The sequence below is a fragment of the Peromyscus maniculatus genome, chromosome 7 (assembly GCF_049852395.1).
Source record: "Peromyscus maniculatus bairdii isolate BWxNUB_F1_BW_parent chromosome 7, HU_Pman_BW_mat_3.1, whole genome shotgun sequence".
In the NCBI taxonomy this organism is placed as follows: domain Eukaryota; kingdom Metazoa; phylum Chordata; class Mammalia; order Rodentia; family Cricetidae; genus Peromyscus; species Peromyscus maniculatus.
Genome location: NC_134858.1, coordinates 10999044 through 11010448, shown reverse-complemented (window position 1 = coordinate 11010448; position 11405 = coordinate 10999044). Strand labels below are relative to the sequence as shown.

The 11405-nt window shown below is 42.6% G+C and overlaps 1 protein-coding gene across 1 annotated transcript; it reads right to left on the bottom strand.

Moving 5' to 3' along the window:
* Nucleotides 1–1033: 1033 nt before the first annotated feature.
* On the bottom strand, nucleotides 1034–11376 carry Cwc15 (CWC15 spliceosome associated protein). Its single transcript, XM_006990513.4, has 7 exons — nucleotides 11238–11376; nucleotides 9309–9447; nucleotides 8647–8759; nucleotides 8005–8093; nucleotides 6562–6669; nucleotides 3716–3834; nucleotides 1034–1207 (listed from the first exon to the last, which is right to left on the bottom strand). The coding sequence occupies exons 2-7, from the start codon at nucleotides 9437–9439 to the stop codon at nucleotides 1078–1080; spliced, it is 690 nt and encodes a 229-aa protein (XP_006990575.1). The 5' UTR covers nucleotides 9440–9447; nucleotides 11238–11376; the 3' UTR covers nucleotides 1034–1077.
* Nucleotides 11377–11405: the final 29 nt, after the last annotated feature.

Here is an 11405-nt window from a genome sequence, read left to right as displayed (position 1 = left end):
GCCAGAAGGCATGAAATCCCGAGACTGCTGTTACAGGAATTGAAGGCCTCTGCAAGAGCACCGAATCCTAGTAACTAATGAGTCAAATTAACAATAAATTAATTCTCCTCCCCAAATTCATGTTATGTTGTTGTTTAAAAAGAAAATGACTGAAGAACACAGGAAATGAGACACTCTTGTTTTTGGAAAGTCTGAGCTGGCCTGGTGGCGACACCTACAAACCCCAGTATTGAGAGCTGAGGAAAGGGGCTGCGGTTCTGAAGGAAGCCTGGGTGGGCTACACAGAAAACATTTTAAAAGTAAATAAATGGTTTCCATTTGGGAAAGGCTCAATTTGTGGTCCCAAATTTTCTATCAAAATGGCACATTTAAAGCCACATTTCTCAGAAATGATGCTTTTTATATTTCTCCCTCTGACTTTGCACAGGACTATCTTTCATGATCATAAGCCATCAAAGAGTTGCTTTGTGTTGATGTGAAACTGTTCAGCTTTGCATCTCCGAGTGTGGACAATACCTGACTCAAGATAAGCACCAAAGGACATAAATGAAGACACGTAGGAACACAAAGAAAAGAACTGCAGGGAGGACTGATATGGCAGGCATCTCCTGATCCACCCCGGGTGACTAATGGTGACACGTTCCCTGAAGTGGAGCCCCCGTACCCTCTACCACTTACAAACTACAGTGCTGCGATCTACCACAGACCTCCACTCAATGTGAGAGAAGGGGAAACTTAATGCATTAAAAACAACACACAAAGGTACTTTCCATTTTGAGAAGAAATTATGTAACTTTTTATAAGCTGCATAAATTATAGCAAAAAGTTGGGGACATGGTTTACTTAGGTTATTTATTACGTATTCCAAGCAGATTCTCTTTCCCCATATTAAAAAGAAAGTAAGACTAGAAACATTTAGAGACTGGAAACTGGTTAGACCCATTCCTAAATCCGTATCAGATAAAATATCACACTAAGGGCAAGAGATTGAGAAAGTTAAAACTGGGAAATAACAAAATCGCAGAACGGCAACTGATCCTTAACATTTTAGACTTTAATTAAGCACATAAAACTGTACTACTTAATATATTTCTCCATGAACTTTTTGTGAAATTCAGATCGCAGCGTATCATTTACAAATCTTTTGTCTTTCTTCTGATCATCTATACCTTTTGCACAGTTCTTAAAAACGACGTCATCATCCCACCTAAAGGGGAAAAAAGAAAACAAATCCTTTATAAGCTATCAGGAGACAAGAATACCACACAGGCGGTAAAGCTTGATCAGCACACTCAATAAGCTGCCAAATGACAGCAAAAACCAAGCCACCAAGTGCCCTACATTGGGAGGCTGTCCCAGCAGGAGAGCACCCACACTCAGAGCACACACACACACATACCGTGCCGAGGTAGAGGTGTGATATTTCAGGTCCAAAACCAAGAGGCTGGACCATGGTCCTGACCTAGATGTCACTAGACAGTAAGTGATCTGTTTACTGGTGCTTTCCAAGGTTTTGTACATACTTCTTCTAATCAACTACATCCATCATGCTGCTCATACATCATAAAGCAACAAAAGAAGGAACCACAGGAATGTAACAATTAAGCTTCCATTAATAATGAAGAAATATCCGCCCAAGAGCTCAGAGTAGAACTCAGCTGGATTTCAGAAAGCATTAAACACACTTATGGGTAGGTGTTACGGAAAGTGCAGCACATGACTTCAGAGCAGCACCTCCCATATAAAATATGAGCCCTTACACATGACAAAGACACACACAAACACGCATAAAACACAGCCTACATAGGCTTGTATGTGTTGGTGTATGTTTACCAGGAGACACTGCACAAGGGAATGCACAAAAACTGTGCCCGTATGGAAACTGTCAGTAAATGTGCCTTGATGTAGCACACATGAGAAGCTGAGCAGCTGGTCTAACTGCGATGTCTGCTCCTGCATCCACAAAGGAGGAATACATCAGCTTGCTTCACAGTCAACATGTAATTGGTAGTTTTTTCTCTTAACTCATTCCCAGTGAGTTTTTGGTCCTTTGCTCCCTACACCCAAACTGCCCCTGTGTTGCTAAGCTCCAGTCCTCTGTGTTGCTAAGCTACAGTCCTCATTCTCCTTGCACTCACATCAGTATTCAGTATTCCTAGACCATCACTACTCTCTTTCCACAACACTAATGTCTCTTGGCTGTCCTCCTCTCTGGCTGCTTAGTCTTAGCCTAGGATTTTAAATTCAAATACTATTTATTAAGCACTTACTATGAACTTATACTACGCACTACTCCAGGTACTGATAAAATCCGAGTTGTCAGCAAACCTGACTGTACTGCTGTCTTCCAGAATGTCTTGTTAAATTTTTAGCTTTATAGGACTCTACTTTTACTGTGATTGAGTGAAGAAGCCAAAGAGTTTAGAAAAAAGCAATTATTATGACTTTAAAAGCCATGGTGCCAGGTGGTGGTGGCATACACCTTTAACCCCAGCACTGGGAGGCAGAGGCAGGTGGATCTCTGTCAGTTCAAGGCCAGCCTTGTCTACATAGTGAGTTCCAGGATAAGCTCCAAAAGCTACACAGAGAAACCTTGTCTCAAAAAAAAAAAAAGCCACGGTGCTGGGATGAGAAAAGAGCAAGAGAATGAACTCCGTGGTAAATGGGCAGGAGAGTGGCTGAGACAGCAGTGGGGGTGAGAAGGAAGGAAAGACGGAAAGACAGCAGGACTCCTGCTCCTCCCTTACCCAGAATAACACCTCCTACACACACACACACACACACACACACACACACACACACACACACACACACACACACACACACCCACCAGTAGTTCCTGTAAGCGCTCACTCTCCTTTCCTGTGCGGCCCCATCTGATGTCACATTACACTTTCTTCAGCTCTCCAGTGCCCTCCTTCACAGACAGGACAGAAGCGTTCACTCACGGCCCCGCCTCTACGCTTAGCTTTGGCATCATCTCTCACCATCACTGCCTACTGTACACAACTAACTTGACTTCCACTGAACAGAAGGTCCTAAGACAAGTCCCAGTGACCTTGAGCATCAAGTCTCAACTTCCAGGTTCACTGTTTGGTGACCTCTTACAGGGAATAGGAGTTTAAGGAAGCCCATGTCTTTCTACCTCGTGACCTGGATGTCTATCTACGATGGTTCACAACTGTATGATCTGTGTGTATCTTACATTATCAAACATCAATATGGCCATGATGCCGATTATTGAACTGTGAGGGGTGGTCTTGAGGACCCTTCCATTCACATCTCACACACAGGTTTTACAGCTACATTCAAGCTTCATCACTCTGGCTCTCACGTTTAGACCATTATTTGGCAGAAACTTGGTTGTTATGAATATGCATTAAAATGAAGTCACCCTGTCCCCCTTTCTTCCATTACTCTAAAATCTGATTGAGGTTATAAATAGGAGTTGGGGTCTTAGAAGCCTTACATAACACAGATCATGGACCATACACATAGATCAACCCATTACTTCCTGCAACCCCCTCCCCTCCCGCCACCACCCCTTTCCCCCTTGGTTTTTCAAGACAGGGTCTGTGTAGCCCTGGCTGTCCTGGTACTATCTCTGTAGACCAGGTTAGCCTCAAACTCAGAGATCTGCCTGCCTCTGCCTCCTGCTGGGATTAAAGGCGTGCAACCCAACCACCCAGCCAACCTATTATATTACTTTTAGTACCTTCTTTTAACCTTGAAGTTGGCCTGAGGCTGGGATGGGCCAGTGAGATTAAGGAGAGGGTTTCCACTCAGAATATTTTCCATGCGAATTCTCTCCTCCTCTGCCTTTTGTTCTTGTTCCTGTCAATGAGAGAAGAAGACACAAAGTTACTAATTCCACATCAGTTGTCTTTTTTATTAGTCCACAAATCTGTCAGATGGTACAGGGAGAAAGTAGTTTTCTTTCTCCTTCCTTCCTTTCTTTTTGAGACAGGTTCTCCTGTAGCCCAAGCTACATGGAACTTGCTGGGCAGTAGAGGATGACCCTGAACTTCTGATGCACCTCTTGAGTGCATTACACATGTGCACAACCATGCCTAGCTTTTCGGTGCTAGGGATGGGACCTAGGGCTTGGTACATGATAGGAAAGCACATTACCAACTGACCCACTCCCCGTTTTGAATTTTTTTTTTTTTTTTTTTTTTGGTTTTTTGAGACAGGGTTTCTCTGTGTAGCTTTGTGCCTTTCCTGGAACTCTCTCTGTAGACCAGGCTGGCCTCGAACTCACAGAGATCCGCCTGGCTCTGCCTCCCGAGTGCTGGGATTAAAGGCATGCAAATCTTATTTATAGAAAGTAAATACTTTGCCATTTTTATTATAAAGATCTCATCCTTGCCAGCATAGTCATTAGTCTCTCTAAACTGTGAGAAGCTGAGATGCAGATGTAAACATTTAGTTATACACAGATTAAGTTTGAGAGCATATTAATAAACATTTATAATTTAAGAATGTATTATCAAAGAATAGTTTAGCAAGGCTAATGCCTCCCTTTTTAAAGGGCTACAGACAACATAATTAATGTTAATTTAATTTCACATTACTAACAATGTAAGCTCCTATCTCTAGAATTGATTAGTTATTAACTAAAGAGTAATTCCTAAGACAAACGATCATACAAAAGATAACATGTACTTCTATTAATTTACATAAAATACCTTTTGTTCTTATGCTTTATTGTTAGTGATCTACTACACCTTTTATATACTTTCTCCATAGTCACAATGCTGTCTTTGTTTTAAAAAGCACTTTTATATTTATTTAATGTGTATGCATGCAGATGGGTACCACAGTGCAACGGCGCTCAGGGAACAGCTTGTAGGAACCTGTTCTCTCATGTGGGTTCCTGCTGAGCTGTCTTGCCCATGCTCCATTTTGTTTTAAAGACATAGCTTTCAACACCAGCTGAGTTTGGCCTTCAACTTGTGATTTTCCTGCCCTAGCCTCTGAGGGTTGGGATGACAGGATGAGCCACCGTGTCTAGACTGTTTTTTCACTCTTATTTTAGCATCAGTCTTCAAATTCAGACCACCCTGTTCTAAGAATCAGAAATGCAAAATTTCTAACATTACCTATAATTTCCGTAGTTATCTGTTAACATAACTTAAACCAAATATCAATCCCACTTTGCTGTGCTTTGGATAGTATGTGGAGTGAGTAGAAAATTTCTTAATAAAGAAAAATGAAAGAAAGAAAGAAAAAAAAAAGCTGTGCTGAATATGGAGCAGAGGCCTCTAACTTGATGTTTCATGTATTCAAGATAAAACTCAACTACGTCTTTTTCTCAGCAGGCCCAGGCTTCTGCTCTGCAAGTAATCAGACCACAGAACCAATGTACCCAGACAATGGAGGCCATTTCTGCTGCCACAATCAACCAAGTTGTTTACCTACTTTCCCGACAGCTCTACCAACATCTGTTTACCTCTCTTACTTGCAATTCTTTTTTCTTTTAATTTTGATTTTATGTGGTGTTTTGCCTGCAGGTTTGTCTATGTACCACACTCAGGCCTGGTGCAGGAGGCCAGAAAGAAGTGTCAGATGCCCTGGAACTGGAGTTTCAGATGCTTGTGAGCCACCATGTGGGTGCTGGGGGTCAGACCTGGGTCCTCTGCAGGAACAGCCAGTGCTCTTAAGCACTGAGCCATCTGGCCAGCTCTTATTTTCAACTCTCACCATGCACATTATAGTTCGTTTCACTGCATATGAGGATTACTGAAACAGTCTCAGACCTTTTCCAATCTGTCTCCTTGCCAAGAGATCAGCTAATCCTGCTGCAATCAAGGCCTCCATGAACCCATCTGAACAAAACCCCTATTTCCTCAGCACTGCTCCTCAACTCCAGAGCCCCACTGCGCATACTCTGTTCTCGAGGTAGTCTCACCCTGCAGCCCAGGCTGGCCTCAACCTTGAAACCCTGCCTGAGCTCTCAGCACTGGGACCTAGCTTCCTCTTGAATTCTTTGACTTGGATACTATTTTCTCCCATTATGCAGGTGAAGAGACTGTGGATACTCAAACAAGTTAGGTAACTTGCCCTGGATTGTTCAGTTTCTTGAGATACAATATCTCAAATTAGGCAGGAGACAGGAAGAGAATCTTTGTAGACCACTGGTACTCAATCTATGGGTTACAACCCCTTCACAGGAGTTGCCGAAGACCATCGGAAAACAGAGATATTTACAGTATGATTCATAACAGTGGCAAAATGACAGTTATGAAATAGCAATGGAGTAATTTTAAGGTTGGGGTCAGCACACCATGAGGACCTGTATAAAGGTCGGTAGCACAGCAAGGTTGAGGACCACTGCTGTAGTCTCTTTCATTTAATTACAAGATGAAAGTTCACTCATTTGTTCTTCAACAACTTGAACATTATTTATGTGTGAACTATCTAAAAGGAATTTTCAACAAAATTAAAGGACTTAGAATGTCTACAATCTTTAGACATCGTGAGTTCTAATAAACGATACCACCAAAGTTAAGAAGAGCTCTGGTTAGAATGTGTGACAGAGATGTGACTACCAAACACTACCTTCCTGGCCTGCTCTTCAGCTCTTTCCTTCTTGATTTTTTCCAGCTCTGCAAGAAGAGCCGCGGTATCATCGTCATCGCTCTCCTCTTCAAAATCCTCATCTTCTTCCTGCAACAGATGGAGGGGACCCAGGATACCAGGAAGGAAGAAGACATTATTCACCTTTCTCACAGTAACTACACTCACCAAGTCTTTGGAACAGAATTGATTTTCCCAATGGAAAAGCAAATGTACTGAAATATAATTAAAACCAACAAAAAAAATTATGAATACTTACTAAAATGCCAACCCCTGATAAAGTACCTTTCATAGTTGAGATTGTCAAAAAGGATCTTTTGGGAGGGAGGGAAGGGTGCTCGAGACAGGGTTTCTCTGTGTAAGAAAGAGTTCTGTCCTGGAATTTCCTTTGTAGCCCAGGCTGGCCTCGAACCCACAAAGATCTGTCTGCCTCTGCCTCCTGAGAGCTGGGATTAAAGGTGTGTACCACTACCACCAGGCCAAAAAGGGTTTTCATATGGAACATTCCAAAACAAGTACTGCTTCAGAATGAAACACAGTATACTGTACAGTATCTCACCTCAAGAGTTCATGTAGTTCAAAATGACTAAGTTAGTAAGTAAGGGTGCTAAGATTCCAAAAGAAAATATTTTGAATGAATAACAGAATTTCACTTAATGTAAGGATTATTTTAATGACTCTATCAGTCAGCTCTGTAACTGCTGATATATGTATGCAATTAGATAATACTTAAGAAAAGTCACTCACATATGTTCAGTTATATGAAGTTGGGAGTCAGGTGTAGTAGACTACATCTGTAAACCCAGTGCTCAGGAGGGTGAAGTATGAGGTTGGAAGGCTGTGATTACCAGGCCAGCCTGAGCTACATACAACAAAAGGCTGTAGGGTCCCAGTGAACATTCATGCTCAATCTGTTTAGATTCCTTGCCTCCCTAATCGCTAAGGGGCCCATGTGCATTATTTGTCTAAAAAAAGGCATCATATCTAAGGAAAATAAAGGGTAGAACAAGGTAGAATGCTCAAAGGCACTGTTCATAGGGCACTCAGTCTGAGTGATCTGTGGAGTTACAGAAAGGCAGCTTAACCCTCTAAATGACTGACAATTCAGTCACGGGTGGGCACTTCGTTTTTCATAGACTGCTTCCACGCAGCCCTCCAAACTAAAGCTGTAGCAAAAGTCTTTGACACTGAAGAACACTTTCTATTTCTACTTAGAAACAATTATTAAGTTTAAAGTTAAGGTTAATAATATATTTCAGTAACAGTAGTTAAAAAATACTGATCATTTTACAAAATTAAAATATAAAAAAATATATAAAATATATAAAGAAAATATGATAAGCCAGGCCCAAGGCAGAGGCCCATTTCCAGTACTTAGGAGGCTTAAACAAACAAACCCCAAACCCCAAAATCAAACACACATACATCTGTGAGAGGATCATCGGCATCAAGGTTGGCAGCAGGAATCTGGTCTAAGCGGGGCTTCTTTGACACTGAAGAGGAAGTTGTATGTTCTGAAGAAAACAAACATTTAGCTTAATGAAATAAATACTGCATTTAAAATAACATTCTAGAAACTTTTGGGCAAAATGAATCCACACAAAGCATAGTGACAGCAGGAATTCACCCAGTGACTGGCAAGTAAGTCTTTGATAAATATTTGTTAGTAAACATTAAATGAATTAATGAGATATGAGGATCATAGCATCTCAGGAAATTTAGCCAATGTTCACACACAATAGAAACACAAGAAAGGTAACTGATGCTTCTCTCAATACTCTCCAATTACCTGGGGAGTAAATAAAATGGGGTGCTCTAGACAAAAGACCTCAGTTCCAGCTGCTGTAAGGCCAAGTCTATTAACAAGAACTGAATGACGGCCTCTAAGCACTTCCAGACCACCACTTCTTCTAATAGCAAAACATGAGAAGGTGGGATTGGAATAAACCTCATTATCATCCCTAATCATTTATCAAATAGTGCACAAAAATGTTATTTCCAATCATCAAGATACAGACAATTTCCATCACATAGTTTTGAGACAAGCACTTGGGACAGTGTAGGTACCTCGGGTTGGACGGTCCCTATTTTTTTCCCTTGCAGCAGCTCTCTCTCTCTCTTCCAACTCTCTCCTAAAGTCACGGTTGCGAACCTCTTCGGGGGCATCCTGTGTAGTTTGTCTTAAGTAGAAAGAAACTGGGTCAAAAATTGTTACCCTCACTTGTCAAGGAAAAGAACCTATATGGTTATAGCAATTTAAGACAATTCAGAATGCTACTGTCTCTCGAACATAAAATGGAAGAGGACAAGATAATATTCTAATCTGAAGGTTATTAATAGACACTTGTGATGTTTTCAGTATTACTAGAACAAACTGAAGCACACATTTTCTTCCAATATGGCTGCAGAGTGATTGAAATGTCTTTGGCTTTTTAAAATATTAATCAACTGTCACAGTAACATTTCCATATTCACTACAGCTTAGTCTCCTCTGAGGTGGTTATCCTGAATGAGTGCTTCATGCACACAGAGGAATTCCTGGTTAATAGGAATGTCTGCTGAAACAATGTCCAGTAACACTTTCAAACTACCATGCACACTTTAATTGTAAACTCCGTTGAATTGCACTTCTTTGCGGATAGGTAATTCAATACAATAATCTAGACACAATCGTCAGTCATGTGGGTCTGGTCCTGTTCTGGGAGCAGGACAAACGAAGGCCTTGTTACCTGTATTTGATCTTTGTGTGAGAGGGGAGGTCTCTACTCGAATACTGCTTTGAGAGCTGGCTCAGATCTCCTTCTCCTTTCCCCCTTCCGCCTCGTGCAGGTTCAAAAGTCGGTCTGGCTGCTGTTGTCATCTTTTATTCTTGGACAAAAGTAAGTTATATTCAGTAGAACTCTTCATTTTAGAAATCATTCATAAATATCTGTCCCTCTGATTAATTGTCAAAACTCTCCCTGAAATTGCTTAAATAGTTTGCTTCAACACAAATTCCTAAAAATACAGAATTATGGAACTCCAGGTGTACACTAAGTGTGTCCTGCCAGGCAGCTCCTATTTAGTATAAAAAAACTGATCTGAAGATCTGAGTTTGTGCTTTTGTTCTAGCTGGGTAGCCTTGGGCAAGTCTCCTAGCTTATTTCTGTCATCTCTGGAATGCTGACATTTCTACAGTATTATTAGGAGAATTCTGACACATAATGGCAGATCTTGTACAACAGTTTAATGTTGCTTTTCAAATAAGTGTTTTAAAAAATTCTTCTTCGCCAGGCGGTGGTGCCACACGCCTTTAATCCCAGCACTCGGGAGGCAGAGCCAGGAGAATCTCTGTGAGTTCGAGGCCAGCCTGGGCTACCAAGCGAGTTCCAGGAAAGGCGCAAAGCTACACAGAGAAACCCTGTCTCAGAAAAGAAAAAAAAAATTCTTCTTCTTCTACTAGCAATAGATTCTCTTGGGGAGAGAGAACAAATAACAACAAATTATTTGTTTTGCCGGGCGGTGGTGGCGCACGCCTTTAATCCCAGCACTCGGGAGGCAGAGCCAGGCGGATCGCTGTGAGTTCGAGGCCAGCCTGGGCTACCAAGTGAGCTCCAGGAAAGGCACAAAACTACGCAGAGAAACCCTGTCTCGAAAAAAACCAAAAAAAAAAAAAAAATTATTTGTTTTGAGAGAGGATCTCACTATATAGCTCTGGCTGACCTGGATCTTTATGTAGATCAGGCTGGCCTAGAACTCTCCAGAAATCTGCACAACTACGCCTCTGGAGGGCTGGAATTAAAGGTGTGCACCACCACGTCTAGCTAAGATTTGCATTTTTATGAGAAAACTCACACAACAGCAAATAGACTAAAAGGAAAACAAAACAAAACCCACCAAATTTCTTTTAAAGTCACTGATCACTGACAAACTTGACTGTCTTAGAGTGAGTTTGTTTAAACTCAATGACCTGTTTTGGTGTTTTTTTTTTTTTTGTTTTTTTTTGGAGACAGGGTTTCTCTGTGTAACAGACCTAGCTATCCTGGAACTCACAAAGCTCCACCTGCCTCTGCCTCCCGAGTGCTGGGATTCAAGGCGTTCGCCACCACCGCCCGGCTTGTTTAAAACCCAAAGACATTTACATGGGCAACATTATCCAACAATCTTGTTGATTCAATTTTCTTCTACAACAGTTACCCTAACATATATAAGACCTTTGGTAAGCTGTAACTTAAGGAATGCTCAGAAAATCGGAACTCCGCCCAGAGACACATCAAGAACCCATTCTGGTGTAATGGGGTACTCCTGTGATCCCAGGTGCTTGGGAGGTTAAAGCAGGAGAATCCGGAGTTTGAAGCTAGCCTGGGCTACATGAGACTGTGTCGCTACAGCAACAAGAGAACCTTGTGACACTTTCAGCTTTGAGCTGTCAAATAAAAATTCCAGCCTAACCACAGGGCTACTCGGTCTCCGTTAGCAGCACGCTCAGACAGACCCTCCTGCTTTTCTGTGTCAGCGGCGCCGCGCCCGGGACCGCGCCGGGCTCGGCCGCAGCTCCCGCCCGCCCGCCCGCCGCTCCCGCACCGCGGCTCGGGCCGTCGTCACGGCGCGCGGCGGCGATCTCGGCTTCGCGGCGCCACCCTCCCCGGACGGCACACGGCCAAGCCCGGGCTACTCACCCCGGCGGGGGTCGGACGCGGCTCCTTCCGAGGCTCACCCACGAACCATCGCGACGCGACGCTCCCAGAAACCTCTGCGCCGGGGGCGCCAGCCCAAGACCGGAAACAAAATGCCAGGCTTCCAGCTCTCCACCCGGGGCTCAGTTAAGACCCGGAAGCAAAATCTTC